The following is a 19,824-nucleotide window of genomic DNA, read 5'->3' as shown; positions in this document are numbered from 1 at the left end:
CTGCCTCACCCACTAATCGTCCTCAAAGCTGCAACCTACGTCTGTTTCTCAATGAATTGTTTCTTGTTTGCTATGACACTCCAAGTCCAAAATTGTTTTGAGGTGGTATGAGGAAGAGACAAAGTCAACTGATGAGAATCTTGGTGAACTTCCAATAAGAACAGAGACAGCCAGGCTTTTCAAAAGGAGTAACAAGTACCAATATGCATGTACCCATCACACGACCATGCATTTGAATTTTCGGGTGTGATAACACAGCAGCAAGACAGCATGCCCTTTTGCATTTTACATTTGCACTATATAATCTACAACAGGTGAATTAAAGACTTCTATTTTTCCCATTTGGTGCAGTGTGCATTTTCCCATTCTTGCTACTTTGATGTACTTCTTACCCCCCCAGATTTTGATTAGAAGATATAGTTGCCCTCAACCAAATGACTTCTAATTGTGAAAATTGATAATATTATTTAATATCCACATAATCTATCAATATGTGCTTGACTTGGAATTGCCTCACAGCATCAGCAACCCAACTTCAATCCTAACCCATGGTGCTGTGTGTGCGTGGAGTTTGCACATTTTCTCCAAGACCATACAAGCTCACTCTAAGTGCTGCAGTTTCCTACGACATCCCAAATGTGAACATGATGCTAGGTTAACCTACCGTTGTAAATTTTCCTCCTGGGTCGAATCGGGAGGTAACTGCGGGGAGAAAGCAGTGGGTTTTGCGCAGGATAATTGTAAGTGGATACAATAGTCAGCATGGAGACTGTGAGTTAAAGAGACAGGTTCCATGCTGAATGACTATGATTTTAACATAAGGAATGAGATTGATCACTGCGCTGCATCTGCAGCCATTCGGATCTTTCGCAGTCCTGCAATTTAAATCAAGCTCCCAACCTTGCTGCTGTTATGGATGGGGAACAATCTATTACCAATAATTAGGCCTGAAGCAATCAGGTGTGACCATCCTAGTGGTTATTTGAAAGCTTACTCTGTCAAAGATGATTGAACTGTTTTAAGTGTCTACAATCAGATATTTAGAAAGTTGAAAAGAGGTAAAACAACCAAAAAATAAAATTAAAATGAAATTGAAAATATTTAACTGAAAAAGTTAATTAAATGAAGAAAAACAACAAACCAGTTACCCACACTAACTTTTCAATCTGAGTCTTAATGAATACAGTTACACTGTGTTTACACAAATTAATATAAAGCTGCAGGACCAGATACAAAGTGCATCCGACCCCTCAACCTAGTATAACTGAACTCTGTCCCTGAATTTCAGCAGCAAAGGAAGAGGTCAATTAACTCCAGCACATTCCTGACTTCTCCACTGCAATGCACAGAGGTGGAGATAAGGAACATGCTGAACCATGCAATATGTTGCTGGCAGTTTTATTACAGAACTGTTGGCTGCAGTTCAGTCCAATCAAGGCCAACATGCACATTGGAAGTCTACTAGAACTGAACTGCACCAGCTGAACAGAAGGGTATGGAGGAGATTCTGTACTTACCCGAAAGACTACACAGAATATGCTTTTACTTCATCACTTCTGATCTAAAAATTTTAAATCCTCATTATGTTCAAATTATTTTCTGATTTGCTTTAATTAAATCTTGCGTTTCATGCACATGGCTTGGTTAGACTTGCAGATCAGCTATCATGCTAAGATTAGATTTTTCTCTTGTGGATGAGATATGCTAAGAGCAGATGAGCAAGGAGTAGGTAAGTGCTTTGGTGATCAGTCCTGGTTTGACATTCATCGCCTCACAACTCCTGCGACTGTTTTTGACTGAACCTGACTTAAAAAGACCAGAGCCAGTTGCAGAGAAAGAAAGAAATAAAAGAGAATGAGGAAGCAGGAAGCTAGGAAGAGGGGAAGCTATCTCTCAGCCAACTCTCACTCCTTTCTCCCTGCTTTAGGTATCATATCATTAAGATGAAACCAAAAAAGCTTGCAATCACCAAGCAAGAAGGTGAGCTTTCAAGCCCACATTTTGTGGCATGGAGCTGCTGTGGAGTGTGGAGTAGAGACAAGGGATTTTCTTCATGGACTGAAAGTATGGGGAAGGAATTAGAGATTCAAAGCATTGACCACTTGTGGTCCGGAGGAAGAGACGATTGGCTCACAAATAGATAAAGCTTGTAGACAGTGTGAGAGGGAGGATAGGCAGGTGATAGAGAAGGGATACGTTCAGATTGATGGTTTGAGATGTGTCTATTTTAATGCAAAAAGTATCATGAACAAAGTGGATGAGCTTAGAGCAAGGATCAGTACTTGGAGTTATGATGTTGTGGCCATTACAGAGACTTGGATGGCTCAGGAGCAGGAATGGTTACTTAGAGTGCCAGGCTTTAGATGTTTCAGAAAGGACAAGGACGGGGGGTGGGGGAGAAGATTGGGGGCTTGGCAATGCTGATCAGAGATACTGTCACGGCTGCAGAAAAGGAGGAAGTCGTGGAGGGATTGTCTCTGTGGGTGGAAGTTAGAAAAAGGAAGGAGTCAATAACTCTACTGGGTGTTTTTTTTTATAGACCACCTAATAGTAACAGGGACATCGAGGAGCAGATAGGGAGGGAGATTCTGTAAGGGTGCAATAATAACAGGGTTGTTGTGATGGGAGATTTTAATCTCCCAAATATCGATTGGCATCTCCCCAGAGCAAGAGGTTTAGATAGGGTGGAGTTTGTTAGACATGTTCAGGAAGGTTTCCTGACACAATATGTAGATCAACCTACAAGAGAAGAGGCTGTACTTGATCTGGTATTGGGAAATGAATCTGGTCAGGTGTCAGGTCTCTCAGTGGAAGAGTATTTTGGAGATAGTGATCACAATTCTATCTCCTTTACCATAGCACTGGAGGGGGATAGGAACAGACAAGTTAGGAAAGCGTTTAATTGGAGTAAGGGGAAATATGAAACTATCAGGCAAGAACTTGGAAGTATAAATTGGGAGCAGACGTTCTCAGGGAAATGTTCAGCAAAAATGTGGCAAATGTTCAGGAGATATTTGCGTGGCGTTCTGCATAGGTACGTTCCAATAAGACGGAAAGGATGGTAGGGTGCAGAAACTAGGGTGTACTAAGACTGTTGAAAATCTAGTCAAGAAGAAAAGAAAAGCTTACGAAAAACAAGGTAATGATAGAGATCTAGAAAATTATAAGGCGAGTGGGAAGGAGCTTAAAAATTAAATTAGGAGAGCCAGAAAGGGCCAGGAGAAGGCCTTGGCAAACAGGATTAAGGAAATTTCCAAGGCATTCTATAAGTATGTGAAGAGCAAGAGGATAAGATGTGAGAGTATAGAACCAATCAAGTGTGACAGTAGAAAAGTGTGTATGGAACCGGAGGAGATAGCAGAGGTACTTAATGAGTACTTTGCTTCAGTATTCGCTACGGAAAAGGACCTTGGCAATTGTAGGAATGACTTACGGTGGACTGAAAGCTTGAGCGTATAGACATTAGGAAAGAATGTGCTGGAGTTTTTGAAAAGCATCAAATTGGATAAGTCACTGTGACCAGATGAGATATACCCCAGGCTATTGTGGGAGGCGAGGAAGGAGATTGCTGGGCCTCTGGCGATGATCTTTGTATCATCAATGGGGACGGGAAAGGTTCCAGAGGATTGGAAGGCTGCAGATGTTGTTCCCTTATTCAAAAAAAGGGAGTAGAGATAGCCCTGGAAATTATAGACCAGTGAGTCAGTAAGTTGATGGAGAAGATCCTGAGATGCAGGATTTATGAACATTTGGAGAGGCATAATATAATTAGGAAGAGTCAGCATGGCTTTGTCAAAGGCAGGTCATGCCTTACAAGCCTGGTTGAATTTTTTGAGGATGTGACTAAACACATTGATGAAGGTAGAGCAGAGCAGTAGATGTAGGGTATGTGGATTTCAGCAAGGCATTTGATAAGGTACCACATGCAAGGCTTATTGAGAAAATAAGGAGGCATGTGATCCAAGGGGACCTTGCTTTGTGGATCCAGAACTGGCTTGCTCACAGAAGGCAAAGACTGGTTGTAAATGGGTCATATTCTGTACGGAGGTCGGTGACCAGTGGTGTGCCTCGATGATCTGTGCTGGGACCCCTTCTCTTTGTGATTGTTATAAATGATCTGGATGAGGAAGTGAAGGAATGGGTTAGTAAATTTACTGATGACACAAAGGTTGAGGGTGTTGTGGATAGTGTGGAGGACTGTCAGAGGTTACAGCAGGACATCGATAGGATGCAAAACTGGGCTAAGTGGCAGACGGAGTTCAATCCAGATGTGTGAGGTGATTCATTTTAGTAGGTCAAATATGATGGCAGAATATAGTATGAATGGTAAGACTCTTGGCAGTGTGGAGGATCAGAGGGATCTTGGGGTCTGAGTCCATTAGACACTCAAAGCTGTTGTGCAGGTTGACTCTGTGGTTAAGGCGGCATATGGTGCATTTGCCTTCAACAACCATGGGATTGAGTTTAGGAGCCAAGAGGTAATGTTACAGCTAAATAGGACTCTGGTCAGACCCCACTTGCTGTGCTCAGTTCTGGTCATCTCACTACAGGAAGGATGTGGAAACTACAGAAAGCGTGCAGAGGAGATTTACAAGGATGTTGCCTGGTTTGGGGAGCATGCCTTAAGAGAATAGGTTGAGTGAACTTGGCCTTTTCTCCTGGGAGCGACAGAGGATGAGAGGTGACCTGATAGAGGTGTATAAGATGATGAGAGGCATTAATCTTGTGGATAGTTAGAGGCTTTTTCCGGCTAGCATGAAGGGGCAGTTTTAAGGTGCTTGGAAGTAGGTACAGAGGAGATGTCAGAGGTAAGCTGTTGTTGTTGTTGTTGTTGTTGTTGTTATTTTTTTTTATGCAGAGAGTGGTGAATGCGTGGAATGGGCTGCCGGTGATGGTGGTGGAGGTGGATACAATAGGGTCTTTTAAGACAAGGGTCCCCAACCTTTTTTGCACTGTGGACCGGTTTAATATTGACAATATTCTAGCGGACCGGCCAACCGGGGGGATTAAACTCACCTCAACAGGTCTTTTACAGTTAGAGTTGCCAACTTTCTCACTCCCAAATAAGGGACAAAAGTAGCAGTCAAATCCCGGGACACTTTACCCCAGGAAAGACTACCATGACCATGAAGCCTTGCGTGGGCACCTGTGTGCACATGCACGTACATGCCGATTTTTTTCCACAAACCAGCTTTGCCTTCATCTTCCCGACTATACTGTACATACATTATTTCTACTTCATATAGGCTGTGTATTTATCATATCATTTCTGCTTTTACTATATTTTAGTGTTATTTTAGGTTCTATGTGTTATTTGGTATGACTTGTTAGGTTATTTTTTGGGTCTGGGAACGCTCAAAAATTTTCCCATATAAACTAATGGTAATTGCTTCTTCGCTTCACGCCATTTCGGCACGAAAGGTTTCATAGGAACGCCCTACCTTAGCAGGGGGAATACGGGACATGGGCAGTCCCGTATGGGACAAACCAACTTAGCCCAATATATGGGATATCCTGGCAAATACGGGACAGTTGGCAACCCGATATTCAAGTTCAACAGTGCGTGACAAGGAATGAGGAAAGGTGAGGCTGACTCATATCATTTCCTCGCGGCCCGGTAGCACATGCTGTGTGGCCCGGTACCAGTCTGCAGCCTGGTGGTTGGGGACCGCTGTTTTATGAGACTCTTGGATAGATATATGGAGCTTAGAAAAATAGAGGGCTATGGGTAACCCTAGGTTATTTCTAAAGTAAGTAAATATTCAGCACAGCATTGTGGGCCAAAGGGCCTGTATTATGCTGTAGGTTTTTTTAATGTTTTTATGTTCTTTCTAGAAACAGGCTTTTTATAAGCTTTGGTTCAAATCTTTCTCTCACTGTGTTCTCATTTATACATTACGAAAAAATTCCTTTTTAAGGTCCTAAAATTAAAACAGAGGAAGATGAATCAAGTGTGTAGGCAGAAGGGATTAATTAGATGGACTTCATGGTTAGCACGTTCATGCTGGGCTGCTGTGCTGTACTGTTTTATGTAGACAAGAGTAGGACAGATGTTGCAGCTTGTACAATTAACTCCTTTACTTGGTACAAAATGCAAAAAGTTCTCTTAATTAATCTAATTAACAAGATATTTTTGTCCAAGTTATTTACCCTATTTTAAAAATTACAAAATTAAGACGTTCCCCCATATTGCTGCTACACTGCATTTAAAATTGCAATACTAACTTATCTGTTAATTACAAGATTGTAACGGCAGAAGAATAAACCAGGCTGTATAATGTAACTAGGGATGCAAGAGGTTTTCTCCCCCAAACAAGCACCAGAGGAGCACATTTTCTTTCAGAAACTAATATCAAATGTAAATTACTCATTCTTACTGAAATAGATACCATTTCCTTGATCTTGAAATACAAGTGCCAAAGCTATTAATTCTCCCAGATATCAAAAAACTCGTACTTCATAAAATAAGGATGTAGCAAAAATACTGAGTTTTAGGCAAGGCATTTCCTAAAGTATTATTCCTAGCTTAAAGAATGGCTACTGCATGGTCTATATTATGGAACTATTATGTGCAATTAATACAAGGTTCCTTCAAAGCAAATTGCACATTTTCTGCCTTGGCTTCCTCTCTCATCCCTCTACATCTATCCAAAGATTCCATCTTTGCCCAAGAAGCCTAGACAATTATAGAATGAAAAGATATTCCAGGTATAGGCTGAAAATGCCACACAGTATTTAGAGTACAGAAACACCATTTAGGAGGATTAGGCCGCTCAGAAATTCAGTACTTCCACCCTAATTCAATTTATCCTTCCATTCTTTATTTTACATTTATTTACCTTCTCCTGAACTGCAATGTTTCTTGTTGCCTCAACTAATTAATGGCATAACATTATAAATACTCATTGAATAAAGAAAAACAAACAACAGGAATTCTGCAGATGCTGGAAATTCAAGCAACATACATCAAAGTTGCTGGTGAACGCAGCAGGCCAAGCAGCATCTATAGGAAGAGGCGCAGTCGACATTTCAGGCCGAGACCCTTCGTCAGGACTGAATAATTGAATAAAGAAGCTTTTATTGGAATTCTGCAGTGGATTTATTCTCAGTATTTATAAACTTCACTGTAAGTGGAAACATTTATCTCACCAAATCATTTCATAAGCAGAAGAGCAATTAATTTATCCCTCACTCTTTACTTTTCTTGAATAAATGGTTCTAGAGTCTTTAGTCCTTCTGGTTATAGTAACTGCACAGATCTCAAATTATTCTTGTTGTTAGAGTGAATTTTTTTGGGTAGATGATTTGTTTACACTTAAATGACTTTGGCCACCAGACTTCCATTTTGACTGTTTGACAAAGGACTGTGGATTGAGTCCACCACAATGGGCTTCCTAAAAGGTGTGACTACCAGATGCCTCGGGCGCCGTAGTTTGACTTGATGCTGTAGTTTCGAAGACGGTATTATCTACACATTATAAATATTAATTGTCTTCTATGTTAGCACGGGAAATGCCAAATAAATGTATCGTAGACTTAACTTACATTCCTAAAGGCTGTGGATACTGACCCAGACATGTTGGCGTCAGAAGGAAAGGATGAAACCTGAAGGTGTGATGTTTGTATGTAGCTTCAAAAGGAAGAATCGCCTAAGCATTGTCTAAGATTGCCTTTGTGTTTAGCATATAACTATCGAGCCCACACTGAGCTAACAGACCTTTCTGCAGAAGGCGTCTCAATACGTAGATGCCTGCTGTACCTTGTTGTGTCGAATAAAGAAGCTGCTTTATATCTACCAGTGACTCTGTCTCTCCAGTAATTTCATCCACTCTACAACACTTGTCATTTGTTTCACCAATTTCTTCTAACCCTTCTTTCAAGTATGGAAATTAGACCGAACACAGCATGTGAGTTGCAGACTTCATAAATTTAGCATTAGCTTCTCTTATTTGTCTGCTAGTGGAATATTATAGAACAGCCGCTCCATACTACGCTCAGGAATTAGAAATAGAAAATGCAGAAAATAGTCTGCCAGTCAGACAGCATCTGTGGAATGAGAAAGAGTTAACATGTCAGGCAAAGGCCCTGTATCCGGATCAGGTGAGAGAGAAAACCAGATAGTTTGGTCTGATAGTGAAACATTCATCTGAAACATTAACACAGGTGCTGCCTGCCCTGCTGAGTGTTTCCAACAGTGTTTGTTTTTATGTCAGATTTCTAGCATCTGTAGTTTATTCCACTCAGTGATTCAATCCTGACTCAAATTAAAAATTCAGCTTGAATACGCCAAATAATCAGCTGCTAAAAAACAATACCTTTGCCCTCTTGCTGAATGGTTATGATGCATGTTAACACTTCTACTTTATGTTTTACAATTTCAAACACAAGATACAAGAGCAAAATTTGATCCTGTACTCACCATATGCCTACAATACTCAATAAATATCTGAACTATGACCAGTCATGAAAAATCTGATTGAACATTTCCCACTTAATACAACAACCATCAGGGCAAAGTATAAAGACAATAAAAGTGAGGAACTTAGCATTCCTGCCAAGGTCAACTAATTCAGCCCAAATGTAGAAACAACCTTTAGATTTTCCAATACTGTACAAGTTCATCTAAGTTTTTCATTTATTTGACTCTTAATTATATTGATGAATCACTTAATGCATTAAGTGACTAGTAATTAAGTTACTCTAGTTACTTTATATATGGCTCAGTTTAGTACCTTTTAAATAGTGCAAAGTCTACAAAGTTAGGATTATGAAATCTTAGTTTAAATTTCTGGAGACTTGTTGAATTTATTTGAAAACAGTACTACCAGTGCAAGTCAATGGCAGACAAATAAAATGCAAACAATTAAATGGGACACATTAACTGCCTACGTTCACCACTGATATTAGAGTATCTGTACAGAGGAAGTTTATATATGATAATAACATTCATATATATTTGAATTTACACATCTATTATCTTATTGATGGACATTTCTGCTGAATGGCTGAAACTTTCATGAGTTAGTTTAACATGTTATTTATACATTGAGTGAACATGCACAAAGTCACACATATTAACTAAAAACTGGGCATTAATACACTAAACAACTTTGAAAAATACATGGTTTGAACCCAGCACAAAAAGTACAACTTCAATTAACGTGTATATGCGAACGGAATTTCCAATGTCAGCATTCTAGTCATCACTTTCAAGCACCACCGCCACCGTTTCTTTACCACACTATAAAGCTGAAGCATAACAAATAATACATTTATACAGTGCTAAAGTCCAGTTAGAAATGGACTGTGTACTCATTTCTGTTAGCTACATGACTGGAACGAACCTGTTTTTTTTTTAAGTTTTATCATGCCAAAATCTTTCTTTCAGAACCCAGAGTATCACAGTATGTCAACACTGAAATGTTACCTTGACTTGGCAAACAATGAACTGTACATGAACTTCAATACATTTTAAAAGTTGATTTCTACCCTACAGCTTAATGAAGGTACTGAAATAAAACTAATAAAGGCAAGTCAAAAATGAAGGTTTGTTCTTTTTTGTTTACCTATTTCCATCTCCACAAATGCGGCCTCATCTGGTTCAGCACGTGGGAGCACACCGGGGTCACTGAAACTGGTACGTAATAGCATGGCCATCACAAAGATGAAGAGGATAATTGCAAACACAGGAATTACAGGGGAAAGATGAATTGCCAAGTACGGACACCTTAGGAGAACAAACATTGAAGAGAAAGAATTAGAGTGGTTATTAAATATTAACCAACAATTACACAGTCATTAGAAGAATCAATAGTGGTTAACAATTACTTTGCTTCCTCCTCCTCCTCCTCCTGAACCCTACTCCAACGCACTATATGCCCACTCCCACATCAATCCTGTCAAAAATAGCACATTCATTAATCCAAACAGTAAATGTACATTATAAATTGTAAATTGAGATTAAAATACGCCTGCACTAAATCCAATGCAGTAATATGCTTTGTTGATGTGCACAAAGTATTTCCTACTGGAATGCAGTAACTTTGGAATTTTGATAACAGGACTCTGACTTTAAAAAGAGTGGAATGCGTTTAGTACAATTCAGTGTAACCATTTACTCAACAGAATATCTTCAAGGTGATTTATTTGATGAACGTTTTACATAAAAACACAATCAATTATGGATTCTGATTCAGTACTCCATAAGCATCACCACTAGGAAAGTAAATGGAAATTTGAAGCTGGAAGATGTGTACAGATGATACAAGGCTAACGTTTAAAATAAATGCAAAAATATAAATGACAGTGCCAAAATAAACAAAGGCAAACAAAATCTAGGTAATAAAATTATCTATTTTTATGTTTCTATTTAAAACTGCATGACAAATAGCTTAACTTTCCAGAATTCTCAGTGTAGCTCTTCCATCTTGACATAATTTCTGCTTAATTACATCTTCAGTGATGTTTTATGCCTTTGGCCAATTGCTTCTGCACTTGCAGTTCTCTTTTGTCAATGTCACTAGTAAATTGGCAGTAATAGGCAATTATACTAGGTCACATACTGTAATGTCATATTAAGGATCTAAAAAATACAAAAATTAATTGCTCCCAAATAAGTGCTGAGCACAAAGTTGGCCGGGTTATAAAAACAAACCAGCAACTTGATAAGAAATCACAGATCTCAAATGCTAATTCCAATTATCTTTCTCTACAGAAATTACCTGAAACAATAATTACTTCAGAACTTTTTTAAAAATTTGTTGAAATGGCTTTGCTGATATTTAAATTTCACATACAGCAACAGCAAAGTTCAAAAATTACATACAAATAGGAGATGCTGCTGGGAGGTGGAGATGACCTATCAGAGCACAGCAGCCCCCAGGCCAGGGGCACCGTGGCTAGCCCTGAGGCTCAGCAGGGAAGAGTAAAGGCAGGGAGAGTTATAGTGTTAGGAGACTCTATGTTTAAGGAGACGGACAGTAGATTTTCAAAGAGAAGCCGGGATGGTGTGTTGCTTCCCATGTGCAAGGGTCCAGTAGATGCAGAAGATTCTCAAGAGGGAGGGTGAGCAGCCTGAAGTCATGGTGCATATTGGTACCAATAACCTAAGTAGAAAGGAAGAAGCAGTCCTGTGCACAGTCAGTATAGGGAAGATCCTGAACAGCAGGACCTCCGAGGTACTGATCTCTAGATTATTCCCATACCACATGCTATTCAGGGCAGGAATCGGATGACAGTACAGATGAGTGAGTGACTGAGGAAGTGCTGCAGGAGGCAGAATTTCAGATTTCTGGATCACTGGGATATCTTCTGGGGAAGATATAATGTGTTCAAAAAGGACGGTTTACACCTGAACCTGAAGGGGACCAATATCCTTTTGGGCAGGTTTTCTAGAGCTGTGGCGGAGAGTTTAAACTAAGTTGGCAGGGGGTTGGGAACTGGAGCGATAGGACTGAGGCAACGCCGATGCAGTGTGTCGTGAGACCATGAGGAAGGACAAGCAGATGAAAGAGCAAATTTGCCGTCAGTGGGAGGGGTTAAAATGTATAGTGGAGGCAAAAATCAAAACAGGTGATGAATACAGGACTGAAGGTGTTATATTTGAATGCATTCAGTATACAGAATAAAGTAAATGATCTTGTAGCGCAGTAAGATGTGGGCAGGTATGACGTTATGGGCATTACTGAGTCAGGCTGAAAGATCATACTTGGGAGCTTAAAATCTAAGGGTACACATTGTATCAAAAGCACAGGCAGGTATGCAGAGAGGGTGGGGTGGTTCTGTGGTTAAAAAAAAATCAGATCCTTAAAATGGGGTGACGTAGGATTGGAAGATGTAGAATCCTGGAGGGCGTGGGGGGGAGGGGGGGCGCGAGGCCTTATTCATCCCAAAGGAAATTACAGTGTCACAGCAGCATTACAAGTACACAGACATGCAAACATTAGAAGAGAAGTAAGAAAGAATGAAAATAGTCACCTCAAACAGTCTAACAGGAAGGGGTCATCACTTCCCTGGCTGTAGGTTGACTCATTATAGAGCTTAATGGCCGAGGGTAAGAATGACCTCATATAGTGCTCTCTGGAGTAGCACAGTTTTCTTAGTCTATTACTAAAAGTGCTTCTCTGTTCAACCAAGGTGGCATGCAGAGGGTGAGAAACATTGTCCAGATTTATCAGGATTTCCCACAGGGTCCTTTGTTCTATCAGCCTCCAGTGTGCCCAGTTTGACTCCTATAATAGAGCCAGCTTTTCTAATTGGTTTATTGAGCCTCGCAGTTAGTTGAGAAACTGCAAGGATAAAAAGACCCTGACCGGAGTTATATACAGGCCCCTGAACACTATACCAGATGTGGGGTATAAATTGCAATGGGAAACAGAAAAGGCGTGTAATAAGGACAGAGGGATTACAATACGCAGCTAGGTAGAAAAATCAGCTTGGTGCTGGATCTCAAGACAGGGAATTTGTAGAATGTTTACAAGATGGCTCTTTAGAGCAGCTTGTTGTTGGGCACACTAGGGGAAAGGCAATTCCGAAATGAGTGGTGTGACATGAACCAGATTTGATTAGGGTTCTCAAGGTAAAGGAATGCTTCGGAGGCAGAGATCATAGTACGATAGACTTCACCCTGCAGTTTGAGAAGGAGAAGATAAAGTCTGATGTATCAGTATTACAGTGGAGTAAAAGGAATTAGAGGCATTAGAGAGGAGCTGGTCAAAGTTGATTGGAAGCGGCGTTAGCAGGCATGAAGGCAGAACAGCAGTGGGTGGAGTTTCTGCTGTCATTTCGGAAGGCACAGGATAGATGCATCCCAAAGATGAAGAAATATTCTAAAAGGGGGGATGAGACAACCGTGGCTGACAAGGGGAAGTCAAAGAGAGCATAAAAGCAAAAGAGAGGACATATAATAAAGCAAAATTAGTGGGAAGTTAGAGGATTGGGAAGCTTTTTAAAACTAACAGAAAGCAACTAAAAAAACTATGGGGGGGGCGGGAGAGATGAAATATGAAGGTAAACTAGCCAATAATATCAAAGAGGATACCAAAAGTTTTTTCAAATAAATAAAGAATAAAAGAAAGGCGAAAGTGAATATCGGACTGGTGGAAAATTATGCTGGAGAGGTAGTGATGGAGAACAAAGTAATGGCAGATGAACTCAATACGTATTTGTGTTAGCCTTCACTGTAGAAGACACGAGCAGTATACCAGAAATTCAAGAGTGCCAGGGGCAGAAGTGTGTGCAATTGCTATTACTAAGGAGAAGGTGCTTGGGAAACTGAAACATCCTTAAATTAGATAAATCATCTGGACTAGATGGACTACACCCCAGGATTCTAAAAGAGATGGCTGAAGAGATTGTGGAGGGATTAGTAATGATCTTTCAAGAATCACTAGATTCTGGAATGGTTCCGGAGGGTAGAAAATTGCAAATGTTACTCCATTCTTTAAGAAGGAAGGGAGGCAGAAGAAAGGAAACTATAGGAGCCTGATTTCTGTGATTGGGAAAATACCAGAGTCTATTTTTAAGGATGAGGTTTTGGAGTACTTAGAAGTGCATGATAAAATAGGCCAAAGTCAGCATTGTTTCCTTAAGGGGAAATTTTGCTTGATCGATCTGATGGAATACTTAGAGGAAATAACAGGCAGGATAGATAAAGGAGTCAACGGACGTCATATATTTGGACTTTAAGAAGTCCTTTGACAAGTTGCCATCCATATGGCAACATGGATTTTCTTAGCAAGAAAAGAGCCCATGGCATTACAGGAAAGACACCAGCATGGACAGAAGACTGCCTCCTGCCAGTTAGCCAAAGGGGGCCTATTTTGGTTGGCTGCTGGAGACTGGAGGTGTTCCACCGGGGTTGGTATTGGGACTGGTCCTTTCCTCGTTATATGTCAAAGTTTTGGATAACGGAATTAATGGCTTTGTTGCCACATTTGCAGATGATTCAAAGATAGGTGGAGGGGCAGGTAGGTGTTGAGGAAGCAGGAAGGCAGCAGAAGGAATTAGATTAGGAGAATGGGCAAACAAGTGGCAGATGGAATACAGTGCTGGGATACGTATGAACAAGCAGTTTGGTTGAAGGAATAAATGTGTAGACTATTTTCTAAATGGGAAGAAAATTCAAAAGTCAGAGGTGCACGATATTTAATATTTCAGTAATATTTGAGTAAAACTGAATATATAGTGTTTGATGAAGCATTATTTGTTGTTTAAAAATTAATTATGGATTATTTGTAAAAGTATGTGCGTTGAAAATGTTATCACACCACATCATACATGCACGTCTCACTCAAGTAAAAATGAAATTAGACTCATAATCCTGGCTCCCTTGTTTTCCTTTCAATTAGTTTTTATGTTATAGAGTTACAAAACTAAACAGTGGTGATAACTATGTTTTAAAATGAACCCAAGATGACTAACTGCCTGTTGAAGCGCAGCAAATGCTCCTTTTGAAGCGGCAGACTCAGTCAAGTTTTTATTAAAAAGGCAGGAAACGGACAAATTCAGGCTCCAGAAACATTGAGAGCCAGGAGATAATAATAATTAAAAAAAAACAAACATGCCAAGCTGCATTGAAATTTTTACTTTAAGTGAGGCGTGCATGTATGGTGTGGCGTGATGACGTTTTCAATGCATACGCACAAGTTTTACAAAGCCCATCCAGTTCCTTGCACCATCCGTGATAAAGCAGGCAGTGAGCTGGATCGCATGGAGGCAGAAGGAATTCTTTTCAAGGTTGAATGGAGTATATGAGCAACACCAGCCATCCCAGCACCCAAGAAGAATGGGTCTATCAGAATCTGCAGTGACTTTAAGATCAACCCAATATCCAACCCCAATAGAGGACATCTTTGCAAACCTTTTTGGAGGAAAACATTTCAGCAAAGCAGACCTAGCTGAAGTTTACCTCAAGATGGAGAGCTATGGGTCAGGTGCTACAAGGTTGCCCAGGCACTCACTGTTACCTGGATGACCTCACTGTTACCAGTAAGAATGACGAGGAACATCTCCAAAATCTCAAGACATTATTAAAAGATTATGGGGGTCAGAGCGAGATGCAACAAGTGTGAATTCTTTAAAAAAAGCATCACCCACTATGGTCACACTATTGACTCACAAGGATTACACATGTGTGCTGAGAAAATTCAAGCTGTGGGGGTTGCCCCATGGCCAAAGGACATGTCAGAGTTGTGGTCCTGTTTAAGATTTATCAGTTACTATAACAAGTTCCTGCCAAACCTGACTATTGTGCTCTACCCTTTGAACTCATTACCAGAGATCAGGAGAAAAAGCAATGAACAAAGCAGTGTGAGGTGGCTTTCAAAAAGGAGAAGGAAGTGGTGTCGTCAGGCACTGTCTCACACATTATGATTCACATTGTCCAGTGAGACTTGTCATGTAGTGTTCGGGATGCCAACACATACAGAAGAAAGATATTCAAGAGCTGTCAGAAACACATTCTGCAGTTGCAAAGTCAACTCCTACACCACCATGGAGGAAGCCCCAGAACCTGAAATCGTTTCACAGCCACAAATTTACCCTGCCAAGCTGAGTGACCCCACCTCCTCAGTCAGAAAAGATATTATCCTGCAAGAGTAAGAAATCCTTCACATTGATTAAATTTTTAGGCCTAAATGGGACAAATTAAAATTTGTAAGAACATAAGAAACAGGAGCAGGAGTAGGCCATCGGGACCATTGAGCCTGGTCTGCCATTCAATAAGATCATGGTTGATCTGACCATGGACTCATCTCCACCTACCTGCCTTTCCTTCATAACCCTTAATTCTCCACCAATGTAAAAATCTATCCAACCTTGTCTTAAATATACTTACTGATAATAATTATATTTATTATCCTGTGGATGTCTACAGTTGAAGTCAGAAGTTTACATACACCTTAGCCAAATACATTTAAACTCAGTTTTTCACAATTCCTGATATTTAATCCTAGAAAACATTCCCTGTCTTAATCAGTTAGGATCACTACTTTATTTTAAGAATGTGAAATGTCAGAATAATAGTAGAGAGAATGATTTATTTCAGCTTTCATTTCTTTCATCACTTTCCCAGTGGGTCAGAAGTTCACATAAACTTTGTTAGTATTTGGTAGCATTGCCTTTAAATTGTTTAACTTGGGTCAAACATTTTGGGTTGCCTTCCACAAGCTTCTCACAGTAAGTTGCTGGAATTTTGTTCCATTCCTCCAGAGAGAACTGGTGTAACTGAGTCAGGTTTGTAGGCCTCCTTGCTCGCACACGCTTTTTCAGTTCTGCCCACAAATTTTCTATCGGATTGAGGTCAGGGCTTTGTGATGGCCACTCCAATACCTTAACTTGTTGTCCTTAAGCAATTTTGCCACAACTTTGGAGATATGCTTGGGGTCATTGTCCATTTGGAAGACCCATTTGTGACCGAGCCTTAACTTCCTGGCTGATGTCTTGTGATGTTGCTTCAATATATCCACATAATTTTCCTTCCTCATGATGTCATCTATTTTGTGAAGTGCACCTGTCCCTCCTGCAGCACAGCACCCCCACAACATGATGCTGCCACCCCCATGCTTCACGGTTGGGATGGTGTTCTTCGGCTTGCAAGCCTCAATCTTATTCCTCCAAACATAACGATGGTCATTATGGCCAAACAGTTCAATTTTTGTTTCATCAGACCACAGGCCATTTCTCCAAAAAGTAAGATCTTTGTCCCCACATGCACTTGCAAACTGTAGTCTGGCTTTTTTATGGCGGTTTAGGAGCAGTGGCTTCTTCCTTGCTGAGCAGCCTTTCAGGTTATGACGATATAGGACTCGTTTTACAGTGGATATAGATACTTGTCTACCTGTTTCCTCTAGCATCTTCACGAAGTCCTTTGCTGTTGTTCTGGGATTGATTTGCACTTTTCGCACCAACGTACGTCCATCTCTAGGAGACAGAATGCGTCTCCTTCCTGAGCAGCATGATGGCTGCGTGGTCCATGGTGTTTATACTTGCGTACTATTGTTTGTACAGATGAATGTGGTACCTTCAGGCATTTGGAAATTGCTCCCAAGGATGAATCAGATTTGACATCATTTTCTGACCTCAATCCCATAGAAAATTTGTGGGCAGAACTGAAGAAGCATGTGCGAGCAAGGAGGCCTGCAAACCTGACTCAGTTAAACCAGTTCTGTCTGGAGAAATGGAACAAAATTCTAGCAACTTACTGTGAGAAGCTTGTGGAAGGCTACCCAAAACCTTTGACCCAAGTTAAACAATTTAAAGGCAATGCTACCAAATACTAACAAAGTGTATGTAAACTTCTGACCCAGTGGGAAAGTGATGAAAGAAATAAAAGCTAAAATAAATCATTCTCTCTTATTATTCCACCCAGCCAACACACTTTTCGTCCCTCTTCCCTCCGGGAGAAGGCTCAGGAGCTTGAAGACTCATATGGCCAGATTTCGGAACAGCTTCTTTCCAACTGTGATAAGACTGTTGAACGGATCCTGACCCAGATCTGGGCCGTACCCTCCAAATATCCAGACCTGCCTCTCGGTTTTTTTGCACTACCTTACTTTCCTTTTTTCTATTTTCTATTTATGATTTATAATTTATTTTTTATTATTTACTTATTTTTACTATTTTCAATATTTTTAATATTTAATATTTGTAATCCAGGGAGCAGAAAGCGCAGAATCAAATATCACTGTGATGATTGTACGTTCTAGTATCAATTCTTTGGCGACAATAAAGTATAAAGTATTCTGACATTTCACATTCTTAAAATAAAGTAGTGATCCTAACTGACCTAAGACAGGGAATGTTTTCTAGGATTAAATGTCAGGAATTGTAAAAAAATGAGCTTAAATGTATTTGGCTAAGGTGTATGTAAACTTCTGAATTCAACAGTATATTATATCTATATTGAGTTGGAATTTATAGCCAAACAGGGAGGAGTGTTGTGTATTTACTATTTCAGTAATATTTGAGTAATATTGTAGATATATTGATTATTACGGGTTATCTATAAAAGTATCTGCATGGCATACATCATCACGTAACCACAACATACATGTACGCCTCATTAAAGTAAAAAAAAGTCAGATTCACATTTCCAGCACCCTTGTTTTCCTTTCAATTAGTGTTTATGTCTTGGAGTTACAAAACATAACACAAAGGGAGTTGACAATCCTCGCGTAGGATTCCCTAAAGGTTGTGTTAGTGGTAAGGGAAGTAAATACAATGTTAGCATTCATTTTGCGAGGAAGAGAACAAAAGGGCAAGGATATGATGCTGAAGCTTTATAAGGCATTAGTCAGACCACACTTTTGTGAGTAGTTTTGGGTCGCTTATCTAAGAAAAGGTGTGCTGTCATTGGAGAGGGTTCAGAGGAGGTTAACAAGCATAATTCCAGGAATAAAAGAGTTAACGCAAAAGGAGCACTTGATAGCTCTGGGTCTGGACTAGTTGGAGTTTAGAAGAATGAGGGAGGATCTCATTGAAAGCTATTGAACTTTGAAAGGCCTAGATAGAGTGGATATGGAGAGAATGTTTCCTATACTGGGTGAGTCTAGAACCAGAGGACAGAGCCTCAGAATAGAAGTTCATTTAGATAGGAGAAGGAATTTCCTTTAAGCAGAAGATAGTGAATCCGTGGAATTCATTGCCATGGATGTGGAGGCTGTCAATAAGTATACTTAAAGTGGAAGTTTTTGGTTAGTCAGGGCATCAAAGGTTACGGGGAGAAGGTAGGAGAATGGGATTAAGAGGGATAATAAATCAGCCATGATGGAATGGCGGAGCAGACAGTATGGGCCGAGCAGCCTAATTCTGGCTCCTATGTCTTATGGAAACAGTAGACCAGGCAGCAACTGCAGCAGGAAACAGCGTCAACATTACTGAATAATTTACCACCAGATCACCAATGAACAGAAGCATTCGGGATGATATTTGCATATTAAGCATGTAATTGAAGCATTTGCAAGTCCCTATACTTTATGACTTCATCTTTGACAAAAGGGTCCTAGAAAAATCAAAACACAAAGCTGCCATATTTACAATATTCCACAGCAAAAAGACATTGTTTCCTGACTTTCGCCTTCTCAAATGTCCCAAAGACTTAGGTATGGCAGATGCTGATGGGCAATCTGCTTTCAATTATATAGGCCTCCAACATATGTGCTTCGCAAAACTGCTGAGTTCCTTCAGCAATTAGTTTTTTGCTCAGAATTCCTGCAATTACTGCCAAATTAACAGCAGGAACTTTTTAGCACTGTATCATCATGTATTATGGTACGGTTCTGGTGTAGGTCTGTCAACTACTAAGGGAACAGTTACCATAAGGTTGGTGGGTAGCTATTATATGAAGAGACTGGTTTTATCATGTCACACCATGCCTGCAGTTCAGCTAAAGACAACCAACCAATACAAACAAGGCTCAGAGGTTAAAGCAATAGCTGACAGTTCCACAGACTTGAAGACCATTTCAGCACTACATCATGAAAAATGGGGTAAGTTTTTAAACAAAATCAGCAGGGAAAAAATACAGGCATTCATGGATACCAAGGCCAGCAGAAGCATTGAACTCATCCACAATCTGGAATAGGATCTCACTCATTCTTTCAAAGTTTGAAGTAAATTCATTATCAAAGAGCATACATCTCACAATATACAACCCTGAGATCCATTTTCTTGTCGGCATTCATAGTAAACACAAGAAAAATAGAATAAATGAAAGATGGCACCCAACAAGACAATTGTGCAAAGAAATAAAGAAAATAAAGAAATAATAACAATAAATAAATGAGCAATAAATATCAAGAACACGAAATGAAAAGTCCTTGAAAG

The 19,824-nt window shown here is 40.0% G+C and overlaps 1 protein-coding gene across 2 annotated transcripts in view; it reads right to left on the bottom strand.

Annotated features, from left to right (window-relative positions):
* zdhhc9 (zinc finger DHHC-type palmitoyltransferase 9) overlaps window positions 1-19,824 on the bottom strand; it is a 146,086-nt gene that overhangs the window by 50,582 nt on the left and 75,680 nt on the right. For both annotated transcript variants that reach the window (XM_063060743.1, XM_063060742.1), the window contains exon 2: window positions 9,567-9,727. In XM_063060743.1, coding sequence (XP_062916813.1) covers window positions 9,567-9,727 — 161 coding nt within the window. The remainder of the gene's footprint in view (window positions 1-9,566; window positions 9,728-19,824) is intronic.

Source organism: Mobula hypostoma, chromosome 10 (genome assembly GCF_963921235.1).
Source record: "Mobula hypostoma chromosome 10, sMobHyp1.1, whole genome shotgun sequence".
Classification (NCBI taxonomy): Eukaryota; Metazoa; Chordata; class Chondrichthyes; order Myliobatiformes; family Myliobatidae; genus Mobula; species Mobula hypostoma.
Note: the sequence above shows the minus strand (reverse complement) of the source record. Positions and strands in the feature narration are given on the sequence as shown.